Source organism: Carassius carassius, chromosome 30 (assembly GCF_963082965.1).
Source record: "Carassius carassius chromosome 30, fCarCar2.1, whole genome shotgun sequence".
NCBI classification, from domain to species: Eukaryota; Metazoa; Chordata; class Actinopteri; order Cypriniformes; family Cyprinidae; genus Carassius; species Carassius carassius.
Genome location: NC_081784.1, coordinates 3,047,237 through 3,071,241, shown reverse-complemented (window position 1 = coordinate 3,071,241; position 24,005 = coordinate 3,047,237). Strand labels below are relative to the sequence as shown.

At 38.2% G+C, this 24,005-nt stretch overlaps 1 protein-coding gene across 10 annotated transcripts in view; it reads right to left on the bottom strand.

Moving 5' to 3' along the window:
* The window catches only part of LOC132110414 (fibroblast growth factor receptor 2-like), a 67,958-nt gene that overhangs the window by 27,176 nt on the left and 16,777 nt on the right, over positions 1–24,005 (bottom strand). For 2 of the 10 annotated variants that reach the window (XM_059516998.1, XM_059516996.1), the window contains exons 1-8: positions 22,806–23,591; positions 20,115–20,374; positions 11,487–11,753; positions 10,188–10,262; positions 6,997–7,166; positions 5,651–5,774; positions 1,689–1,879; positions 1,320–1,458 (exon numbers count right to left, since the gene is read on the bottom strand). In XM_059516998.1, coding sequence (XP_059372981.1) covers positions 1,320–1,458; positions 1,689–1,879; positions 5,651–5,774; positions 6,997–7,166; positions 10,188–10,262; positions 11,487–11,753; positions 20,115–20,298 — 1,150 coding nt within the window. In that variant the 5' untranslated portion in view covers positions 20,299–20,374; positions 22,806–23,591. Of the gene's footprint in view, positions 1–549; positions 695–1,319; positions 1,459–1,688; positions 1,880–5,650; positions 5,775–6,996; positions 7,167–10,187; positions 10,263–11,486; positions 11,754–20,114; positions 20,375–22,805; positions 23,592–24,005 lie in introns of those variants that run through there. The other 8 variants (XM_059516992.1, XM_059516995.1, XM_059516994.1 and 5 more) reach the window with 7 other exon arrangements.

The following is a 24,005-nucleotide window of genomic DNA, read 5'->3' as shown; positions in this document are numbered from 1 at the left end:
CTTACCAAGCACGCAACCAATAAAATGTTAGTTGGGAAAGAGAAAATTGAAAACAACAGGGATCTTGAGATACTTGGGTGCAATTTCAGACATTTTCAGCCCAAAATATTATTTCATAACTCTTACATTTAATGAACAAATTCATTATGATGCTTTAAACGTTCAACAATAAAGAACCTAACATTTTAGGGAAAATGAGTACCAAGGTTGTTATTGTTAACTAAAACCATTAAAAAAAAAAAATTCTCACTTAAAACAAAATAAATCTATTACCATGATAAAACTCTATAGAACTAAAAATGACAAAAACACAACAAAATTACTAAAACATTAAATTAAATAAATTTAAATAAAAATCTAAATTCATTGGAGCTTTAATTTCAATCCGCTGAATTATTTTTCTTTGTGAAATATTACCATCAATAATGATACTACAACAACGGTCCCAAGTGCCTCGTGGTCCCTCTCAATGAACATTGGTGCGATATCAACCAATGTAGCTTTGACTTAAAGGAAGTGTAGAGGAAGCAGTAGAGGACGAGTGTATACCTGGAAGCACCGTCAACCAAGCAGTGTGATAGGAGATCCCAATAGAGTTACCCGCCAAGCACGTATACTCGCCCGCATCCTGGAAAGTTACATTAGGCAGGTAGAGCACCTCGATCTCTTTGTCCGTAGTGTTCACACCTGCCGTCTGAGAGAAGCAAAGGAGGAAACAAAGGAGAAGAGGAAGATGGAAGGGAGATACAAGAATGGATATAAGAAAGAAAGAAAGAAAAGAAAAGAAAAGAAAAGAAAAGAAACAAATCAGACCCATAATACCAAGAAGAGAAAAGATGATGTTCATTGTTGTATTTCTCATCTACACATTACAGAGATGGTAGATGTTCCTCTTCAGGAGAGAGGATCATCAAATAGGAAGGGCAGGGAAAAAAAATGAAGGCCGAAATCTTTGTACCAACACAGGTGAACCCACCGGATCCTCAAGGGTTCATGCAAACACAAGTGAAGATCATGGAAAACAAGCTGCTGCCTCTTTGCCAAGGAAGAACCGAAGTGAAGCGATAAATGAAAGAGGAAAAAGTAGGAGGGAGACTTGACACAGAACAGAACAGAAAGACAGTGGCAAGGCCAGACCAAAGGCTTGTTTCCATGGTTGATTGGGGACCTGGAAAGATCCACCAAAAAATAAGAAAAACACCAGACCACACCATAACAGCTCAGCGAAAATCCCAGGATCACCACGACGGCAAAAAAAAGCAACCCAAAACACCAGCAGAGGGGCAGGGGACTTTGAAGGCCTCGTTCTTGTTTTTTACCTGGTAGGACAGTAAGCCAACCGGACTGGCTGACCTGACCGATATAATTGGACACTCTGCACGTATATTCACCAGAGTCCTCTTCCGTGACGTTGGTGAGCACGAGCACTTCCACGTCCGAGCTGTTTATGCCCGAGCGCTAGGGGGCGCCGTAACGAGGGACAAAAACACACATATGGGAGCCTGTTATAATCTCTTGTTCTCTTTAGGAGAGCAGAAAAAGGAGCACCACTCATTACATGGCATAAGAATAAAGTGTTTTTGTATCTTCTCATTCTTTCTAAAAGAAATCAGCTGCATAGAAACATTCCTGTCCCCCAAAGAAAAGGACAGAATATATGAAAAACGGAAGCCTAAATAGCCTAATACCTTCAACACCCTGACGTAAGGGAGCCCGTCAGGACCGTAACGGCTGCCATTCTTCACAATGTGCTGCAGCCACTGGATGTGAGGTTGAGCATCACTGTAAACTTTACAGACGAACTTAGCGTCCTCTCCGACTTGTACAGTGACGTTGGCCGGCAGGCCTGCCTGAAGAATGGGCCGGTGAGGAGAGCGTTCTGATAGAAAGGAAGAAGAATGAACATTAGTATATTAATATTCACTAATGAAACTACCATTTGGGTCGGTACATTTTTTTAAATGTTTTTGAATGATGTAATATGCTAACCTAATCAAGACTGCATTTATTTGATCAAATATATAGAAAGATCTAAAATATTATGAAATATTATTGCAATTTAAAATGACTGTTTTCTATTTTCTATTCTATTTTTTTGTTTAAAATGTTATTTGTTCCTGTGATGCAAAGCTGAATTTTCAGCATCATTATTCCAGTCTTCAATGATCCTTCATAAATCATTTGAATATGCTGATTTGCTGCACATTGCTTATTATTATCAATGTTGAAAACAGATGTGCTGCTTATATTTTTTTGTTGTGGAAACCAGCCCAATCTGCCTGGTAAGACAGTAAAGATATACATGAACATACGGTGTTCAGATCACCACCCTACTGTCCTAATAGGCTGATGTTAAGACTTCACAAACAGAGACTGTTGCGTTATCTCTGCTGATAAGGACTGAACAAACACAGATGAAGAAAGGCAAAGTGGGGGGAAAAATTAAGACAGATGTACAGTGTCCACCATGAATCAGCTGCGGTTCCGGCAGCGTTGGCGTATCCGGAACCTTCTCGTTTCATTTCCTTTTTCCCATTAAAAATGATCTTATAAAATAAGAATGCCACAATAAAAACCAAACTCGTTTTGAGTAGCTAATACACATCATCTTTAGTAGTTAAGGTGCCTATAATTAAAAAAAAAAAATGTTTATAAGAAAACACACTTTTTTAAATTAATAGTTAGATTTTATTTTTATTTTATTACTTTAATGTTTTTATTTTTATTTTAGTTCATGTTTTAGTAATTTGGTTGTGTCTTTGTAAGTTTTATTAGTTTTATTAGTTAATAAAATAAATATGCGTAAATAGTTTTTTATTAATTTTTTTACAGGTTAGTTTTAGTTATTTTGGTAGAAAAGAAAAGATTATTTTTTTATATTTTATTTCAGGAAATGTTTATTTTATTTCAAATAACAATTTATTTATTTATTTATTTATTTTTAATGGTTGTAGTTTTAGTTAACTATAATAATCCCACTTTGGATGCAGTAAGAACTACTGCATCAAGTTTTCCAAAGAAAAACTAAACTAAACAATCTAAACCATACTACAAACACACACCTCATTGTCTTAACAACACAACATTACTCTCACCCTGTAATTCTGACACGTCTCCTAGTTACCCCGACATACACAGACACACAAGCATGATGTCACAGAGGAGATGTGGAGAGATCAGCCTTCACAGACAAGCAGCAGAGGTTTGCGGGGGGTTGTAAGAGGATTTAGGACTGAGAGGCACAAGAGGGGGCAGAAGAAAAGCTCAAAACAATGGTGCGAAGAAGAAAGAGGTAGCAAAAGAGAGAGTGGTTGGGGTCAAGGGATGCAGAGGATAAAGGATGCCCAACAGATGGGCAGTGAAAAGAAAAGACAGACAGATGAAGAAGAACAGATGAGAAACAAAAAGGTACAGAGACAAACTTTGCTGACACACAAACATCTAAACCTTACAAAATCTCCAAGTCAGACAGAAAGTCTTCCTTTGGAGACTCTAGCAAGTGTTTCAGATTGATTGTGTTTAGGGTTGGCTATCGAGAACTGGATCCAAATTCCAAGGCTGGTTGATTTGATATGACAAGTGATTTTGATTACGTTTATCGATTCATGTGTGTGTATTTTATTTTGATTTTAACCATTCAAGCACAAGAAGATGCAAAAGTGAAACTCAATTTGGCATTTGCACACATTTTCTCCAAAACACACACACAAATAGCAGCCCCATATAGTGTGTGAATACTGAATTGAGCTTTCTTTCACATCGTCTTGCGCTTGAACGTACAAATACACAGAATTACATCCAAATATCCTTGTAAACACAGCTGGTTTTGTCTTAAGTGAATGCAGGCAGCATTTTAGACCGAAAACACATGGGTAGAAGTTATAGGGGATCTGTGCTTAATGTCTTAAAGTGACAGCAGTCTAATATTCCTGTTGTCATTTTTGCCATTAATGTTAATCAAAGAGAAAAACAAAATAATTTGCTGATCTTGACTGATCTTGCATCCCAACGCAAGACTGTTGAACTCTGGATAAACTTCTGACTTAGCATACGTCGACCAAAAACAGTGAGGGAGGGGTTCCTGGGGTTGTGGCACGGGATTGGTTGAGAGAGAAATCAGGGGGGAGATGAACTAAGTTACTGTGCCAACTAGGTCTGGTGGTTTGAAACATCGGTCAGTAGAGCTTTTGCTGTATGGTTTATAATGCAAAAGATGTGTTTACATGGAAGTAGTACTTTATATTATTTACATATTACCAAAATTGACAAAAAGCATGAAGTAATGCAAAAACATGTGTACCAAACAAGTCAAGATGAAAAAGAACATATTAATCTTTTAACAAAAACCACTATATTATTATATATACTGTTACTATGACTTAAAATGACTGTGATTTATTGCCAAACTCTAATGCCAACAAACCGGGAGTGGAAGTGGATGGTGACTAGAAGTCCTAGACTCAAATATTTATATAATACAGTATGTGCACAAATTGGTAGAAGAAGCTATTGTTGGAAGTGATCTACAGTAGAAATTTCTGGAATCTGGCTGACATCCACAATAAACAGCGATAATTAGAGTCTTTTTGGCTCTTTTAAGTGTCAGCGCTTTGTACTTAGTCCAGCTTTGTAATGCAAGCCAGTTCAGGCTGGCACAACTTTCATTGACCTGTTCGAAGGGTCAGCGCGACTCCAATTCCGCCACAGGGAAAAGGTATTCTCTTTTCCGACCTTCTTTTTATGATCTTGTCATTTTCACTGACTTTCCAGGTAGGATAGTCTTACATTAAAGTGAAAAACAAAAGCATTATCCCTCTATCCTCTGCCTCTTTTCTCTCCTACTTTCTCTGATGAGAGTATTAGACTGAGCCAGACACAATAGGGCTTTACGGCCTTGCAATAAAACTGAAAAGAAAAACAGAGACTTTCTGAAAGACTGCTTTTACTTAACCCAGGGAGCATGTATATGTGTGTGTGAGCCTAGCATGTCTGCATGTTCATGGGAGCGTGCATGCAAAAATACAGCTTGGTTTCTTAGCTTTAGATGGGGCAGGTCTACTCAAACGATAAACTAGTGTAGACAGCTGTGAATTAAAGGGACAGTTCACACCAAAAAAATGAAAACAAAGCCTTCCAAGTATTTTAAAGCTGCATTATAGACATGTTCACAATACATATAAAAACAGCATGGATATAGAAGACTTGAAATATAGTATATAAATAAGTGGTCAACCATTACTCATTTTTAAGGGCTGGCAATGATTTTATAACTAGATAAATATTTTAGTTTAGCAAGGATGCATTAAATTGCTCAAAAGTGACAGTAAAGTCACTTTAAAGATTGTTTTTAACATTAATAATAATAAGAATTGTTTCTTGAGCAGTAAATCAGCATATTAAAATGATTTCTGAAGAATCATGTGACACTGAAGACTGGAGTAATGATGCTAAAAATACAGCTTTGCATCACAGGAGTAAATTACTTTTCAAAATCTATAATAGTTGTGAAATATATTGTCCCTGCTCTATTTTTATTTTTAATATGTACTCTCCCACACACTTCATTTGCTATGCTGTCCACCCAACGATACCCACAGCAGTTTTATATGCCCTGTTTGCCAGTGTCCAAACCAGCCTAAACAGGACTCACCTACTACATCCAGTGTATAGGTGTGATTGATGGATCCGTAGGCGTTCTCCACCACGCAGGTGTAGTTTCCTTTATCAGAGGGAACCACGCTCTCCATGATTAGAGTCCAGTGCTGGAGTCGGAGCTGAGCGCGACAAATAAAAAAAATTAAAACTTAGTACAACAGAACACATTCGGAATAGTTTAGTCACTTGTTTATGCGACGCTCCCAGTTTGTGAATCGTATAACCAAACACAGCTGGTTGTTTTTGTTATTCTCAAATTCATCTCAAACTAAACTCTAGGTTTAGTTGAGCATCCATCATCCTTAATTTCACAACAGTTGTGTGATGTCTTTCAAAATGAAGGGCAAATCTAACAAAACAAACAACAGAGAGAGAAATTGTCCCAGAAGACTATGGTTTTTTTGAGCAAGAGCACCATGGGAAAACTAATATCGCCGTGCCGACAGATGAGCGAGCTCCTGCCCCCACCCCAGGAATGCAGCTCTCGTGACTTCAGGCCACAAAATCCAGCGTCTCTTCCATAGAGACTTTCACTCCTCAACCCTCGGCCTTTTGAGACCCTTCAAATGACCACAAAACCCACCTGAGACACTTCCGTTTTTGCACATTATCCATAAACTATAAAACATTTTAATTAGCTATTGCTAAACATAATGTAGAAACTTGAATTTTCTGTATAGCTGTTAGGATTTGCATTGTAAAAAGTGCTATAGAAATAAACTTGAATTGAATTGAATTTTAGATCTTATTTTGACTAAAACCTGCTGGAGACTTTTTTCATGAAGATTTGCTTTGTATATTAAACAAATGCAATAATAATCAGGTTTATTATATTCAACTACAACTAAAATCATTCAAATACATTTCCGTTAAAATATAAAACATAAAATACATGTCTATTTAATCTACTTATCTAAAATATCTTTCACCTATATCTATATCATTTTGCCTGTGACTACTGTAAATGGTAACTTGAGTATGAATTATCAAATAAACGAGTTCTTGGTCCTGTAGTCAGACACTGACTCATATCTGAGTCTTCAGATCAATCGAGCGTGAGCCGCTCAATCATTAGTGACCTTCTGTGTGGATCAGCTGTGTTTTCAGAGAAGGAAGAGCAAACAGACACTGATCGGGGTACATTGGCCAATCATCCTGCACATCTATTACACTTTAACCAAGAGTCAGTGCTTCACCAGCTGTTTCATGCTAACAATTCTGACTCATGTAAATCTGCTTGTATAAAAAGATGTACTCTTTAAAAAGCACTAGTACTTAAGCATTTTTACATTTACCACGATGAGCGCCATTTCTCATCCAGCATTAGTGAAGATCTCTTACCTTGTAACCACCCATGCGATCCTCCTGTTTGAAGGGTTTTCCATTTTTCAGCCAGCGCATTCCAGGCTTTGGATTTCCCGCTGCTGCACACCGAAACTTCACAGTGTTGGCCGCAGGGACAGCATGCAGCTTCTTCTCCATCTTATCCGGTGAGGTCCAATATGGTGCCACTGTAGGAAAGAAGAAGCAATAACAACCATTTGCATCATCCAATCATCAACAGGAATCACACACTTGCAGTGCACTATATCTTTGATGTGTCGAAGCTTTTGAGATTACATGGAGCTTTGATATTCATCACATAAAACCTCCATGCAAACTTTCAGAGATCATATATCAGTCCTTGACATCTACAGTGTGTTTTCTATATCTATGTTTATGGAAAAAGAGAATAAAAGCCAGAATATATATATAAATTAAATAAATTAAAAAGCAAATAACAAAATTACTAAAATTAAAATAAAAAACAAATAGCACATAAATAATTCCAAAATGAGACTGATTCAATGACACAAAAAAAATGCATTGAAATGGCAAATCAATCTGAGGTCCATTCTGATTCAATCCCAATATCCCAAAAGAAATGCATCATTGCCAAGATACTGAGAAAGCAGGCGCCTGTCTGAAACTTAGCAAGGGGAAACAGGAAGGCATGACCACGGATGCAAATCGAAACAGTTATTCACACTCGTAGCCCTGCATGACTGCACCGCCCATCTGCTTAATGGAACCCTGCAACTCACAGTGAGCGGCTTAAATAAAAACATATTCCCATTTGCTCTGAAAACACACAAGAGAAAAGAAGGATAAAACAAGTTGGTCCAAAAGCTCAGCAGCTTGCCAAGAAGGAACTGGACCATCACATCCAATTTCTTTTGTTCGACAGACATGCTAACCGGAAGGTTGCAAACGACTTGATATCAGACGTGTAAACAGACATCTTCCCCTCAGCGTGAAGGCATGCTAATTGGTTTTCAACTCAACCCTTTTCTTCAACCCCTATCTCTCTGTCTGTTTTCTTTCCTCACCAACTTTTTCATCTCATCTCATGGGAATTCTTTCATAACGGTCATTCTCTTCAACCTCAACGCCCTGAAGGACAACAGACTACATGTCTGTAAGCCAGACTCCTTTTGAGAAAACAAAGATGGAAATGACTCTCAGACAGTTAGGCAGTAGGGATGGATGTCCTGGGCAACCCCAACACAGGTGACCTCTAGTGAAAGATGGACTGACCATTGAACCTTTATTGACATTTTTCTTTAAAAACTCTGGGACTATCAACAAATACCACTGGTATCTGCAAAACAATCGGTCAGTAAACAGAAACACTGAAACATCCCAGCAGCCAATTCTGTCATATTAAGCAGAGAAAGAAAAAGAAAAACATGCAAACCAGACCTTTAGACTTTAAAAAATCCCAGCGTTGTCTACTCCAGCACACCTCACATGCAGGCAAAACCTCTCAAAAACAAACTAAACTTTCTTATGAGAGGGGGGAAAATTGATGTTTTTGAGACTGCTGTTGTTGAGGCCCCCTTTGCACAGAAATATCAAAGAGTTCTGAGAGGTTCAACAGGGCAGAAATCCAACCCACTGAGCCCAAAACCACCCCAAGCATAATGCTAAACACCCCTCCATCCCAATCCCAATCCCCCCACACCCACCTCAACTCCCCTCGTACGCGGCCAAAGGCCAGACCTCCAAAGCATACACAGAAAAGTGTTGGGGCAGATCCAAGACCTCGCTCCACCCCTCTTTCCATCAACTCTCTTTAATATACCATTTTGAACAACTCAAAACAGATTTTGTTGGGCATGGCACTCATTTCAACAGTGGAAATGCAGTCAATATCCTTTCCTCACCTGTCAAGGCTTCTCTTGTGCATAAAGTTCTCCAAAAAAAGAAGCATTTTGTGTTAACCGTAACCAAAAAAAAAAAAACATAGATTGCTGAAGGAATGAGTCCTGAAACTGGAAATAAGTTACAATTCCATCGTCCCAAAGTCAATGGGTTTATGGCCTGAAATAAAGTCTGTGGTTAGTACTAGCGCAATATATTGTTGTTTTATTTTACAACATATAATACATTGGTTATACCCCACTCATAATTTTAAAGCTTTTATGCATCTTGAAAAAGGTGATCAAGTGGCTAAATGGGACTCCAGGAGTTGTCTGAGACATTAAACATCATCATATCCAACAGAAAAACTCATGAACTCCCTTATATAAGATGAAACTGATTGTTGGAAGTGTAAGAGTGATGACGATGAAGTTGTGTGACTGTAGCTTTAGCTTTTAGCCATTGTATTTAGGCTTCAAAATTCACATAAGTTGTGTTCATTTGTAAAGATTATCATGATGGACAAAACGTGTAAGAATCATAAACTTATTTTCCACAATAATCTCAAAGCCAACGGAAAAATCCTGGGCTTTTTTGTTGAGGAAACCAGTTGACTTCCGGGCTTGCCAACAAATAAAAGTCATCCTTGCAACACTCGGATTATTAAAATCTTTGGAATTTCTCTTTTTTTTCTATATTTCGTTACTATTTCACCTCAGGTTTTTCCCTGCTATTCTCAATTCTAAACACATCTCTTAGCAGGAAAATCACAGATCCTCATGGACCTGAGAAATGGAGAGCACAAAGACACAAAGAAAGAAGGAAGGAGAAGGCCTGGAATTCTGGGAATGTGTCTGTGCTGGAATTCTTGGTGACATACTGAACATCAGGCTCTGCTGCAGGCCTGTCCTATCAATAGAGTGTGGTTTCACTTAGGGCTGCACCATGTGTCGTTTAAGCATCGATATCGCGATGTACGAATCCACGATAGTCACACATCGCAGGATGTGCGATATACGCTGTCGTAGTTGATCCGTTATTCATTTACTGTACGGGCCAGCTGCTCCCCGGCCCTTGAAGAATGTGATTCGTGGATTAATTGCACAGCTTAACCATCATAGAGTGAAAGTTTATCATTTGCATGTGTTTTAAGTCCTGTCAGTTTAACAGGGCGCATATAAGAACTAGCAGAGAGCGCAAGAGAGAGAGAGAGAGAGAACACACGTGCGAGAGAGAGAGAGAGAGAGAGAGAGAAAGAGCAAGAGCTCAAATTCAACATCGGAAATACAAGTGCATTTCATATGGTACTCTGAGCCAACTGGTGTTCGGTCCCCGGTCCTGATACTCACGTATTTGTTCACCGTCCACCCCGACATCGTCCGATCGCTCCGTGTCGTCCTCATCATCACCGGATGAGATGGCATCTGCAGAGAGTACCGGGAATACTGTAACCGTGCTTTGTTGCTCCTGCCGTCACAACACCCTGACTTCTATGCTAACAATCACTGATCAAATATTTGCTTTTTTGATGCATTAAAGGTGCAGTATGCAATATTGACAGCTAGTGGCTTAAATGGGCACTGCAGTCCAAATTCTAAGTATTGCTTTTCCCGCCTCCATCTCCTCAGAGCTCAGACGTGATGCTCATGCGGTTTGTCAGATTGAGGACACGCAACAGGAATGAACACAATTAATTAACAATGGAAGGCAACGTCCCTTACACTGTACGTTTATGAGTGCTTCATCCACATTTTAATATGCCTCTGATCATAGAGCTTTTTAGATGGATGCCGAGGCTATTTAGGTCGGGTACAATCTACAATCTCTGAGCCAGTCTGTTTGCTGCCTTCCATGGCTTCGATATACTGTGTTTTCCACCAACTGGCAATCCGGGGTGTCAAAATAATATTGGTTAAACTAGCAGTGGGTGGAATCACACAGACCAAAACAAAAACAGACATTACGACATAGAAAGCATATTTTCAAAGTACAATAAATGGCTGTGGCATTGTTTTTAGGAGAAAGAAAATTATGTGAACTTAGCATATTTCCTAAATACATGTGAATGTGTAATGGTGTTTTTATAGTGATTTTAATTTATTTCAAAAATGACATACATCAACGTTAATACAGTAATAACAGCATTGAGCACAGCTCATCAAATCAAAACTTTTAGAGTACAATTTTACCTTATTTACGGTATTAAATTTACTGTCCGGAGTCTTTATTTTTTAAACTCAAGTCTTATAAAATGTGAACCTGTTTTAGCACTGATGCCTGGCTTTGTCATTCATTTGTTTCACAGTCATTTGCAAATTCACAGAAAATAAACAAAGGAGATGAAGTACCTTTCGTTCATAACAAATTTGTAAATATAAATATATCTTTTATATAAATACATTTATATTTCAAAAACATATATAGCAAAAATAACTGTAATGTGTCATCATTTAATGTTACTGTGAGATAAGAGTGTGTCCAGTATCCCAGAGCAACTATGAATGCTAGTTAAAAAACTGTCAAAAATATTTTAACGACTTGTTAAATCAGACAGTCAGACAGTTGTTAAATCAGTGATGAAGACTCATCCACGAATATCAAAGTCTCATTCAGCAGATGGCACCACCTGTGTTAAACTAGTGTCTCACCTGTAACGTTTACGATGAAGCAAAGCATGTCGCCGGCCAGCGAGCCCACAGCACTGCACGCGTAGAGGCCCGAGTCCTTAGAGGTGGCGTCGCGGATCTGTAACCACTCCTGATCTATGAGTGTGCGGTTGTCAGGGCCCAGCGAGGAGCCGTCTTTAGTCCAGACGATGGCGGCCGCCTCAGGCAGCGGGCAGCTGAGCTTGAGCAGTTCACCCGGGTGCACCGAGCACAGAGTAGGCTTAGAGTTTTGGTTTTTGGTTGGAGGCTCTGCAGAGCGAAGGGGAAAAGAGAGGAGGGCGGGAGAAAAGGGGTGACAGGGTGCACAGAGAAAGAGTGTAGGATGAAGAACACTGCACCAAAATAACATCCCTAGAGTGACTAGTGTGGAGAAGAGGCTTCAATTAAATGAACAGTTCACCCAAAAGTCAAAATATCCCAAATACAGACACCTCAGAGCATCCCATTAGCTGTGAAGCGTGAATACAGAGCATTTCTGCAAGCATGTAGCTGTACCAGTGGGAAAAAGTGTGGCATTAGCAGTGAGCTGACATGAAAGAGGTGCCAGTCGAGAAATAGAGCGCAGTATTTGTTCATTTCATAAACAGAGTCTTTGGTTTTTCTTTCCCTGTCATTTCAACCTCGACCTCACCCATTAGAATTAAAGCTGTTATTGCCGGTTTATTCCATTATCTTTAATTATGCTCTACAATAACTATATTGCCTAGCCAAACGCTCATATGGAATGCCAAATGGCCTCAAAGTGAGGCACCTAAAACAGGAAAATCAAAGGCTTGATTTGAGATTGAAATAAGGTGGTTTGAGCATTAAGGAGAAAAAAAACTTAACTTTTAATTTATAATTTAATTATAAATTCTAAAGTACATACTTGTAATATATATATATATATATATATATATATATATATATATATATATATATATATATACATACGTACATTATATATATATATATATATATATATATATATATATATATATATATTGTTGTTTTAAATATTTAAAAAAAAAATTCATTACATTTGCATTTGTTCTGTAAATTCTAAACCCATATCAGCTGACCTCTAGTTATGTGAAGCAATATGTGATCAAGCATTTAAGCAAAACATACCAACTATATCCATTTCAATTCACCTGAGACTGCATTAAGAGCAAAGCCAAGATGAACAGAAATCAAACGACCCAATCAGGTCAGAATGAGAAGTAAAGAGTGAGGATTTCAGGAAAGTTATTCTATCCATTTAATTCACTTAATCTTATGGGTAGAATGATAAACCACAAAAAACACTGCACTGCATAGTAACCACACTTGATGCAGATACACAGTGACTCAAATGAGGTCGAAACTGCCTTCACAAAAAGCCATCAACACTACAGATGGTAACTGTACAATCTGTATGATACAGTTTGAGCAACACCAGCACAGATATTATATTTCTGGACAATTAACATAGCTGTATGATTTAACCCAGACCACAGAAATTCAATACAAACCACAAACACATTCAGGGAAAACCTGGACTAATTGCTCAATAATTTGGCCAGTACACCATGATCCATCTCCAAGTTTAAGGACCACTAATAAACTTCTGACACTGTAAAAGATCCCATAATTCTACAGTGCAAACAACAACTAACTGCATCTAGGCAGAAACTATGAATTAAGACAGACTAAACAGCTTACTAAGCATGAAAAAGACATAAACTTTGAAAGCGAGAGGTAAGGAAAAACATGATCAGACTTGATCAGCGGCGCAGAGACAGTCCCAACCTTTCGCGTAGGAACACACCTCTCTTCCTGCACATTCTTGTCCTATTGTGAATGTGTATGGTGGAATGAACTACACACCACAGGAAGGGAAAGTCGTATGACTTGCGTTCAGTCCTCAAGGGGTTTGGAGTGTGTGTGAAGGTCTAAACTCTCTCCCCAGGCACACTGCCCTACACACGTTTAGATCCTGTATTGTTCCTTTTTTCACTAGTCCGGAAACAATTACCTTTTCCTTTTTGTCTTTCGAGACGGTGCGGCCTTAGAACGAACTCTGATCTGTTGATTGATGGGACTGGTATTCATTGCCTTGCTCTTCCGGAGGCCTCAGTTTGTCCAACTGTTATTTAACTGTAATTGGCTGTGTATTACCCATTATTGTACGATTAAAGACAAACAAAAAAAAAAAAAAAACGAGGCCTGCTCCCACTCAAGTCCTGTTAGAAAGCCAACACATATGGATCAGTTTTTTTACATACACACTTAGGAAACTCTGTAGCATGTCCAGTGGACAATTGAGCCTCACTAAACTTTTAGTATGTTAATAGTGAACAGATAAAATGCTGAGGGGAGTTGAATTAAGCAGTGCAAAAGATTAAGCTGTGCATGCTGAAAGCAGAAAGATCCATGCAGAAAAAAAGGAGACAGAAGTGCTCTCCAAATTATTATTCCAAATTATTATGGTTATACATGTATGCATTTGGAAGACAAAGAGTAACTTCTAGAACATTCAAGCTCATTTTAATCTGACCTTTCCTTTTGTTTTAAAAGTTAAAATTGGATGTTGCTACCATCATGTTTTACCAGTAGTGCTACAAAGAAAAGACAAACCAGCCAGTTTCAATCAGTTTTAGTTGATCAAATGACTTTGTCGACATTTAAAAACAGCTTCATTATTCAAAGGTTAAGAAAGCATTTCTCACAGCACCACGATAAATTTTGTCCTGTTCTGGCAGAGAGGAACTTGATGCAAGTTCAACCTCTTTAAACATTCGACATGCTTTCATTCTCTTTATTCTTCAGGTCCAGTACATCTGTTCTTTACCATCAACACCACCTCCTGCTCCTCTGATTTGCTCTTTGACCTTTCACCTCTCACCCTGCCAACCGACCCCCTGCCGTCCACAAGACACTGACCCTCCACAAATCCACAACCTGTTGACATCCTGAAAATTCCAGATATTCCTTCTTGGGAAAGGTCAGAGCTCATGGAGTTTCATGATGATTTCCTGTAACCCCCCCCCTCCCAAAAAAAAACATCTTAATTAAATCGCACTACAGAGATCAGTGCAATGCTTGCTTCCAATTTTTGCACAGTACATTCAAATATTTTTTTCTGATTACGTAATAACATAACGAAGTTCACTCGTTCAATCGTCCATCGCAATGTTTCATTGTAGACTTCATCCAATGCCAATTTGGTATACATCGCCCTACCCTAAACAAAGCAAAATCCTACTCTGCAACACTAAACATATTTTCCTTAAATTGTAATAATAGGTGAAACACATGCAGGGGAAAAAGCCTTCAAACTCAAATTCTGGAGGTATGACTCTGTTCTCAAGTGTTTTGATGAGAAGGCTATTGAAAAGTGTACTGTGAGTGGCAGTTATTATCAAACGTTCCGTCAGGATTGACAGATACAGACTGTCTCACACTTCCCGTCTGCTTCACCAAATGTCATTTGCGCCTCAGCTAGAACAGATAATTAGGCTCTCGACCAAACTGTGACAGGATCCAGTCTGTCCAATTCTCACACTATCATCCTTCTGTCTCCGTCCTCTTGGTGACATGGAATTGAGACTGCTGTGTGCTTTACTGAGTGCTCGGGGACAGTCCGATGAAATGTGAGAAGAAACTATGATGAAATGTCTCTCTAATAACAGATATATACACCTTAATTCCACTTTTCCAGGATTTCCCAACCAGGGAGTTGCAAACCCCCAAGTCTTCATAAAGGTACTATATTTGTTGATGTCAAATGCAGTTCCATTACATGAAATTAAACTATACTTAAGAATCAAATAATCTAATCTAGTTTTTTTTTAAATCTTTTTATTCTTATTGCATTTTGTTAAGAACAGTTTTTTTCATATTCCTGAGAGTTTCTGTTCATGCACACATCGTAGTTTATGCCAAATGTAGTTTAATAAAAATGCATAATTTTGAAATCAAATGAAATCATCATTTCCATTATTTGTATAGCCAAAATTATTCATTGCACACACACACACACACACACAAAAAAAAAAATTAAAACGTCAATCAAATCAAATCTATTTCCATTAATCTTATGGCCAAAATTATATTTCTAAAACAGTTTGCCCATGCAAAAGTCATTGTTGTTACCAAATATAATTTAATAACAATGCTCCAGTCTAACAATAAAAAAAAAAAGATCTAATTTACTTCCATTGATCCTATGGGAAAAAATGTATTATATTAAATGAAAATGTAAAAGATTACTTAAAGTCAAACAAAGTACTAACATTTTTACACACAAAAAAAAACCTACATCAGAAGAGTTTTTGCCCATGCATAAGTTGTTAGATGATATTCGGGAATGCTGTTGTGTTTCAGGTAATACAGGTAGTTGCTATAGTGTTGCTAAGTGGGTGCTTCCTGGCCAGATTCACCTTGAACTCTTGATGACATTCTGGACCCTAGATATTCCTCAGGTCCTCCTTACAAGTATAATAGCAAACTGTATTTGCACACCTGCTCTCAAAAAAAGGACAAAAGGTGTGGGACGAGTCAGGCTCCAAAGTTTAGTAGTTAGAGTTAGGGGTCTGTTTAAACAGTAGTACTGGCACTTACCTTGGCAAAAACTGATAATTAGATCACAAGGCTTTAGCAGACAACCCATCCACCCCACACAAGTAAACTTTACACAAGCTGCACATTCACCCTGTTGTCCTTTCACATTCCCCTCCTTCCTTATTTTCTCACCCTTCCCATTTTCTACACCAGTTAAATCCCGACACTCTTCCATAGCCACTCCTTTTCTTTCCTAATCACAATCACCTTTCAAATTTTAATTTCTGCAAGCTTTATTGTTCTGACAATGGCATGCCCAGTCAAAAGCACAGACCTCTCAGCGGCACCTACGGCACATGGGCAAATCTAATTGGCCAACTTTCCCTCCAAACCCTCTAGAGTCACATATAAACACTGGAATCTGGTGGTAGATTTGAGCAGACCGCTAACTTTAAAATTGAACGTGTGATCTGAACCGTTTGTGCTACAGGCATGAATGATGCATCAAATCATGCAGCTTATAGACAACCAGAGTTTTGGTAGTTGGTTTCTAATGGATTAAATGAATAAAATGGGCATATAAAAGAAAAAAGTTCCCTGTTCATGACCTTAAATGTTACTTATTTATGTCTACGCGCTTCCATTACACTTCAAACGGTGCAAATTGAAATTGCGATTTGAAAATACAACCTAATGAAACGCGTCAATTTCGCAAAAAACTACCCAATATTACAAAAACGTTTTTACGCTTGAATGAGGTTGTTTTTCAGGCTATGCAAAAAATAAATAATTAGTAAAACTGCAATTGAAACATTTTTTCTGAATTTACAGGTCACACGGTGTATGTAAAAAGTCAAATGATCACCCTTCAATGTACTAAAAGAAATGTACCTCCAAGAAATACTTCATATATATATATATATATAAATAATATATATATATATATATATATATTATTTTAACCTAATATATGTTACCTAATATACAGCATATACAGCACACATGTATAAACAAAAAACGCTGCAAAGGTTGAACAGCAGCCAATTGCTATATATAAAAATTCTGGGGGAAAAAAAACAGTTTAGTTTGTTTAGTAGAAGAATTAAGTTTTTATCACCCATGAAAACATAATAAACAAATGATGTGAGTTGGCACTTTTATTACAGGGACTTACTATTATGATTTAGGACTCTTAGTATAAACAGAGAATGATTCGCCCAGGAAACCCCCTTCTGTATGCAGGTGGTCAATTTAAGGCACGCTTATCGAGAGGCTGAGCATCTCTCACACTTCTGGTGTTACTGGTTTGGGTATCGTAACTATTGTGAAAAGAAATGTCTGGGTTGCAAGAAGAAAACCCTCTGGCTAAAAAAAGCAGAGAGAATGGAATTGGGGACAATTCCAATTTCAGAAAAAAAGACTGATGACAGGAAAGTCAGCGAGAGATTCGTTTGGATCTCCAGCCAATGTTTTAAACATCATCAAAGCTCCATTTGAATGTGTCAAATTCTGTCCAAACCAACATGGCACACATGCACACTAAAACCCTATAAGAACCACTCCAATGACAATAAATAAATCACACAATCCAAATAACAATGATCCAAACCAAGCTTGTGCGATTCCACATTTTCCACCATTGGGTCAGCCTGGCCATACCTCTGGTTCCAACCACAAACCTTATGGGGCGTCAGGGAATAAGAGAATAAAGGGTGAAGATCTTCAACTATTGTGCTCTAAGCCCTGTCAGATTACATTTGATCCAAGTTTGCTTTCCCACACTTTCACAATGTGTTGCTTTCCAACCTCTGAGAAGATGACTTGCTTCTAAAGAGAAGCAATGCATGTTCCAAATAAAACTCTTTTTAGGTTAGCAACATTGCTGATTCAGGAAGATAATGGAATATATATTTTATATAATCATATAACTCTTCCTTAACAGAAAAAAACAGCTCTGTAAGAATTCTAAACTGATATGCTATCTTAAACAATTACCCCTCCCAGAAACACAACTGAGCCCTTGGTGGGCTTTGCATGCATCAGGTGGGAGCTGTTGAAGTTTCCCTCCAGGGGTGGGCGTTTAATGGTAGGCTTTTTTGTTGTTGTTGAATTAATACATACACAGTTTTTTTGGTACAAAAAGTAAACATGTGTAGCACAGCCATTCAACTACTTGAGTTGCGTCTCTACCACAAGAAACTGATGTGGTTAGAACTCTCCAAATTTCACCAAAACCTCTCTCCCAGCCTTTCCGCATCACATGACACCACTTCAGCCACCTAATCCTCCGTCACATGACCTCCCATAATCTTCCATCATATGATAGGAGAGAAAAGTGCAAATCGACTTACAAAGTTCCATAACATAGACCACTTAGCATTAGAAGATGAAAAGTTAAGCATCTGACTTTGGACAAAGGATAATGCGATATTGCGCAATAGAACATCTTTTGTATTTGAGACGCTAAGCGATGCTTTACTCTTACTGACTTCACTTACTCACCCTTGTGCCATTCTAAAATAAGTGTGGAAAGAAGACTTTTCCAAGCTGCTCTTTCCCATAGAAGAATATAAGGAGATTCAATGTTAAAAAGTAACATAAAAGTAATCTATACAAGTCTACTACAATTTTCAATGAATAGCAACTTAAATTTGATTGTTTCTCGCACAAATCTATACCAAAAGTCTAAGAAGAATGTCCCCAAAAGCTGTTGATCACAATAAGCTTCCATTTTATTGAAAAGAGCAGAAATCCTTCAAAATGTCTTACTTCGTTTACTTTGTAAAAAGGAAAGTCCTGCATTTTTGGAACAACATAAGGGTGAGTTAATAATGACAGATTCAAAATTTTGGGTGAACTTTCCCTTTAACCCTGCTATGGACCTCTTTTGACCCTGAGGTCAAAGGGCATCTGGACAGTGTTGGTTGGGGGGGTTGGGTGGCTACTTCCAGTGATTGTGTTTGACAACCCTTTAATTAATATAGTGATTAAAGCCAGAAGAACTAAAGCAGGCTTATCCAATGCAACAGTTCTCATTACTTGCTGCCCCAAACAAAACGAAAAATCACATCAATAATCTCAACTACTAATGGCAGAATGTGGCAAAACTTGGCCAAGATACGCCACTGGGAATACACCACTTCAGAAAGTGCCAAAGAACCAAATAAAATGAGTGTTTTTACTTAGAGTTAGGAATGAAAATGATGACAAACCACATCCCGTTAAAAGGAAGTCAGGAAACCTCCAAAAAGAGCAGAGAATCTCGTTTCATTTTAGTTTAAATCTGAAAGCATATAAGGTTTATTTTCTTCCCAAACAAACTAATACGGGTTGGTTTGCATCTGCATGCCAAGCAAGCAGGTATGTGTGTGGTCCTCAACTCTTTACAACATTAAACTCAGACAGATAGAGAGAGAGAAAATATGGGGGGAGAAAGGAAAAGAGACGTTATGAATGGAACCACAAAAATCCTGAAAGCGACTCTTTTGAAACGAGCTGTTGTTGAGTATAGCATATGAAATATAATTCCATACATTATTAAACCTCAGGGTTCACAGTTCAAAGACGCCAGATATATGCTTAAACCACTTTCTCCACATAATTATCAGCATTTCAAAGGCGTGCTCCATGCAAAAGAAGTACTTTCTAGGGTTTGCATACAGCTCCTCATAAAACCTCCAAACCACACATCACTGCAAACCAGCACCTCCTCAGAACTTTCCTGGCTGTCTTGAAGGGATGAAATCAACCGTTTATGAAAAGTTAAATCCCAAAAAAATCTGCACTAACTAATGATGTATGAAGCCATGAGGAATCCTACCTATACCATGAGAAATGCCATGCGGCAATGTTTTGTTTCAACCAAAATTCCTTATTTTCCCAAGACTTCTCCCAATAAAAACTAAATATTTTCACACATAGGTGCAGCTGCGTAGGAGAAGGTTGTTTTTTATAGCAAATAAGCAGTAAAGAAGCATCTGTTTTTTTGTCATCACTGAAGTAACGAGAATTCTAACAAGATCCTGCTGTAAAGACTGGGAATGTTTCTTGAATGATATTCCATTGCTCCTTTTGCTCATTCCTTACCTTCACGTTCACTTATATTCTCCTCCTTTTCAGCAATCTTTGATGATGGCCTTGCCACAGACACCGCTGCCAGGGTCAAAAGTAGGAGCGCACCCAGAAGCCACCCTCGGGTGGACATCCCTTCAACAGTGGGTGTGTCTCCCCATCCCCCCCTCCTCGGCCTCCCCCTGGACACGGATCCCATCTGAGGGGCTCCACCAAACCATGAACTGCAGGCTGTATGGTCGGACACTCACTGGAATTCCCACCGATCACCTGGGCTCAGGAGGGCAGCAGACAGGACAGAGACGCGGGAAGGTGATCACCAAAAAAAAAGAGGAGAAACAATTAGAGAAATGTCCTTCAAGATACCATACACAATCCATAAAACACTCCATAGCTATGGCCCTACATATTTAGTGTGAATATTTTAAATTGATTCTGAAGCACAGCTATCTTGCAGAGTGCGTAGGCCTAGTTATAAAAGAGACAGATTTTAACCAAACTTAAGGCCCACGTGTCAAAATGCTGTTAAACGAGCCTTGCCACAGACATACCAAAGCTCTGATTCTTTAGACCTACCTACAGTCTGACACCTACACACTAACCTGACAAAACACTTCCATCAGCCACTGCCTCAAGAGCTACCTGCAACTTCGGCTAACTTTCTAAAGAACTGATATCATGTAGGAGATATACATAACTATTAAACAGTGATTTATTTGATAAGGATTGCAAACCATCTGACAAACAAACTATGGATATATTTCTATGCATGTGTTTATATACATTTATGCACTTGGTAGACACTTTTATCCCAAGCACTACATCTATCTATCTATCTATCTATCTATCTATCTATCTATCTATCTATCTATCTATCTATCTCACAAGACTTGCATTTAATTCTTATTGTAAAAGGAAACAACTTTATTGACAGTTTAGAACTCATTTGCACAAACAAAAATATGATTTCATGCATTCAAAACAAGACAACGGAAAAGGGATTGAAAACGCGGGAATCAGTAAGTCTGTCAGGCAGTGGACGCGCGCACGTCACACTCTGGAGATCTGGCGCGTAAAAGCAATATTGATCTGCTCTGTGGTCGTGCGCGTGCATTTATAGGGGTTTTTTTTTTTTTTTTTTTTTTTCGTGAGCAATGCAGGATTCTAATGCTGTAGCACGAGTTCGGACACGAGCACTGTAGTTTATTCTCATATCTAATCATGCGCCATTCAATTAGATTTAATAGGTTTGATAACTGGTTCACACGGAGATCGCAAGAGACATTTCTGCTCATGCTGGATAGAAACAGAGCAAATCACCGTCAGTGCTAACCAGGTTCGCTGCATGAGCATGATTTTGAAAAAGTTTCTAATGCAATACATGACGTCATCTTTAAAGAACGTTTTCTGTGGCATATAACGCGTGCACACTCAATCTGAAGGTGTTACTCAGCATCCTATTGACATTCAAATCAAGAATACACAGAAAGAATTTAATGTCAATGCAAAGAAAAACACCAGTGTCCCTCTGGTATCAGCTGTTCTGTGTTCTTTGATTTAATTTGAATTGTTACTTGACCTAATCGAAGACCATTAGAAAACACAAACCTAATGAGTTTATCGTGAGTTTATTACTGGACACTAATTTGGTCACTTCGTGAATGGACAGACTGTATCATTAGATCAACTCTAATTAGTATCTAAATTAAGATTACAGCGGATTATTGATTGATTATTGCAAATAACATTCTAGTTTATTTCAAAACAGAGCTTTGCTCGGTGACTTTATCACTAATAGGCAAGTAGGAAATCCAAACTTATTTATCATGGCAAAGAAAACTTTCTAAAGCAACCTCATATCAGTCGGTTTCATTTTTATAAGATCTTACTGTATCCACAAGATTTCAGGGCAGGAAACCTGGGGATACTTTAATTGCAACTGTATGATGATAGATGGAAAGAAACCAACAGATAGGCCAAACTGTTCCTGAAAAGCACAAAAAATGGTTGCTTTTAAAATTCGAATATAAATTTAAATTTGAATCGATTGAAGTGTTTGTGAATGTGCACGTTTTAAATGATTGCAATATATTATGAATGCATTATCTGAGCTAATCTAAGTGATGATTTTGAGTGGGTTTAACCATTTTGACATTTTTAAATGACATTTTCTAATACAGTGAAATTATAGTATCTGATGTTTCATAATAAGCACAGACCCATAATTTTACCTTTTGTAAAAATAAAAAACTGTTTAGTATATATATATATATATATATATACACACACACACACACACACACACACACACACACACACACATATATATATATATATATATATATAATCTAGCAAGAAAAAATGCACACACACACTGAGTGTGCATACATTTAAACTAAGTGAAAATATTTTGTTAAATAACCTTGACAAAATTGTCCGACAAGGCCGTCGTTGATGGAAAGAGAAGTTATGACATTTTCAGTGAACTCCACGTAACTTCGGAATTAGCCTAGAATATCCAAATCTGTGCTCATTTAATTTAATATTTATTCGTATGCAGTGGTTAAGATACATTTGCGTATTGCAAAAGCTGAAGCCACGATAATTAAACATGCGTAACGCCGCAAAAAATGACAGAAAGTTGCATTTCCATAAAATACGAGTAAACCTCCGCTTAAAATATCAACAGAAACACAAGTAACTTACAGAGAAGGAGCTGATAGTGGAGTTCAGGATCCGCATATAAACAGGGAGCTCATGGGCCGAATCCAGACAGGAATGTGACCAAACTATTCCCTATTCCCAAATCCAACGGGGCACCAACGATAGGATCGCATGCCAATAGCGAGCCACCGATAGTATCCGTGCGTGTTTGTGTAAATCCTTCCAGGAAAAAAAATGACGCGTCCCAGAAACTTTTTTTTCGTCTGTAAACCAAGTTGTTGTTGCTTCACGCGCAGCAGCCTTCAGCTACACGAGATGCGACAGTGCAACGAACAGCGAATAAAACATCCATCCCAAAATACACATCCAGTAACATGAACGCAGTCTCTGAGGATACTGGCTGTTCTCAAACGCTTTGTCAGGTTTACACTGATTTTTTCTCTCTCCTTCCAACCCCCTGAAGAAATGTCACTCCCCCCTGAAACCCGAGACGTTTCCTGGCTGATAGTTTTTGGACTCGGTCTTTCTCCTCCAATCACAGACCTCAGAGCTCGAGCTCCCTCCGAGCCACTCGACCCGTTCTGCGCAATCCTGCAAAGTTTGTCCGGAACTGGGGGTCTCTCTCCTCCCCTGCACGAGCTCCAGTGCTCAGTGCTGCAGAATGCCATTCATTCACTGCAACTGCGCCTCCTAGTGGCACATCTGTCGGATCATTAATCCTTTGGGGGTCCCAGAGACCCCAGGGCCTTTTAAATTGCATGCATTCTTGACACTATCCAATTTAATGGATTTGACATTTTAAAACATTCTGTTTGACAAAGAATGTCTCTAAATCAGTGGCGTGCACAGGGGTCCGGGGGTCCCGAGGTCCTGCCCCTGCGGAGGTCTGCAGCATGCCACTGCTGTAAATGTTAACATGTTGCATTGTGACATCTTAAAGATTAATTCAACCTTTTAAGTTGGGATATGCTTTTTTAAAATAAAATTATTTAATGCTGATATTTTCACTTTTCAATAACCAGTTTTTACTGTACAAAATCAGTACAAGTAAACTGACAGTTGAAGATCATTCACTGCTGACAAATCTAACAAAACAGAGATCAAAAACATTCTGAAATAATTAAGATTTAAAACATTTTTTTTTTAAAGAATTCTTACCAAGGCTGCATTTACTTGATCAAAAACACAGTATAACCTTTGGAAATATTATTTGAAATATATTATAATCAGCATATTATCACT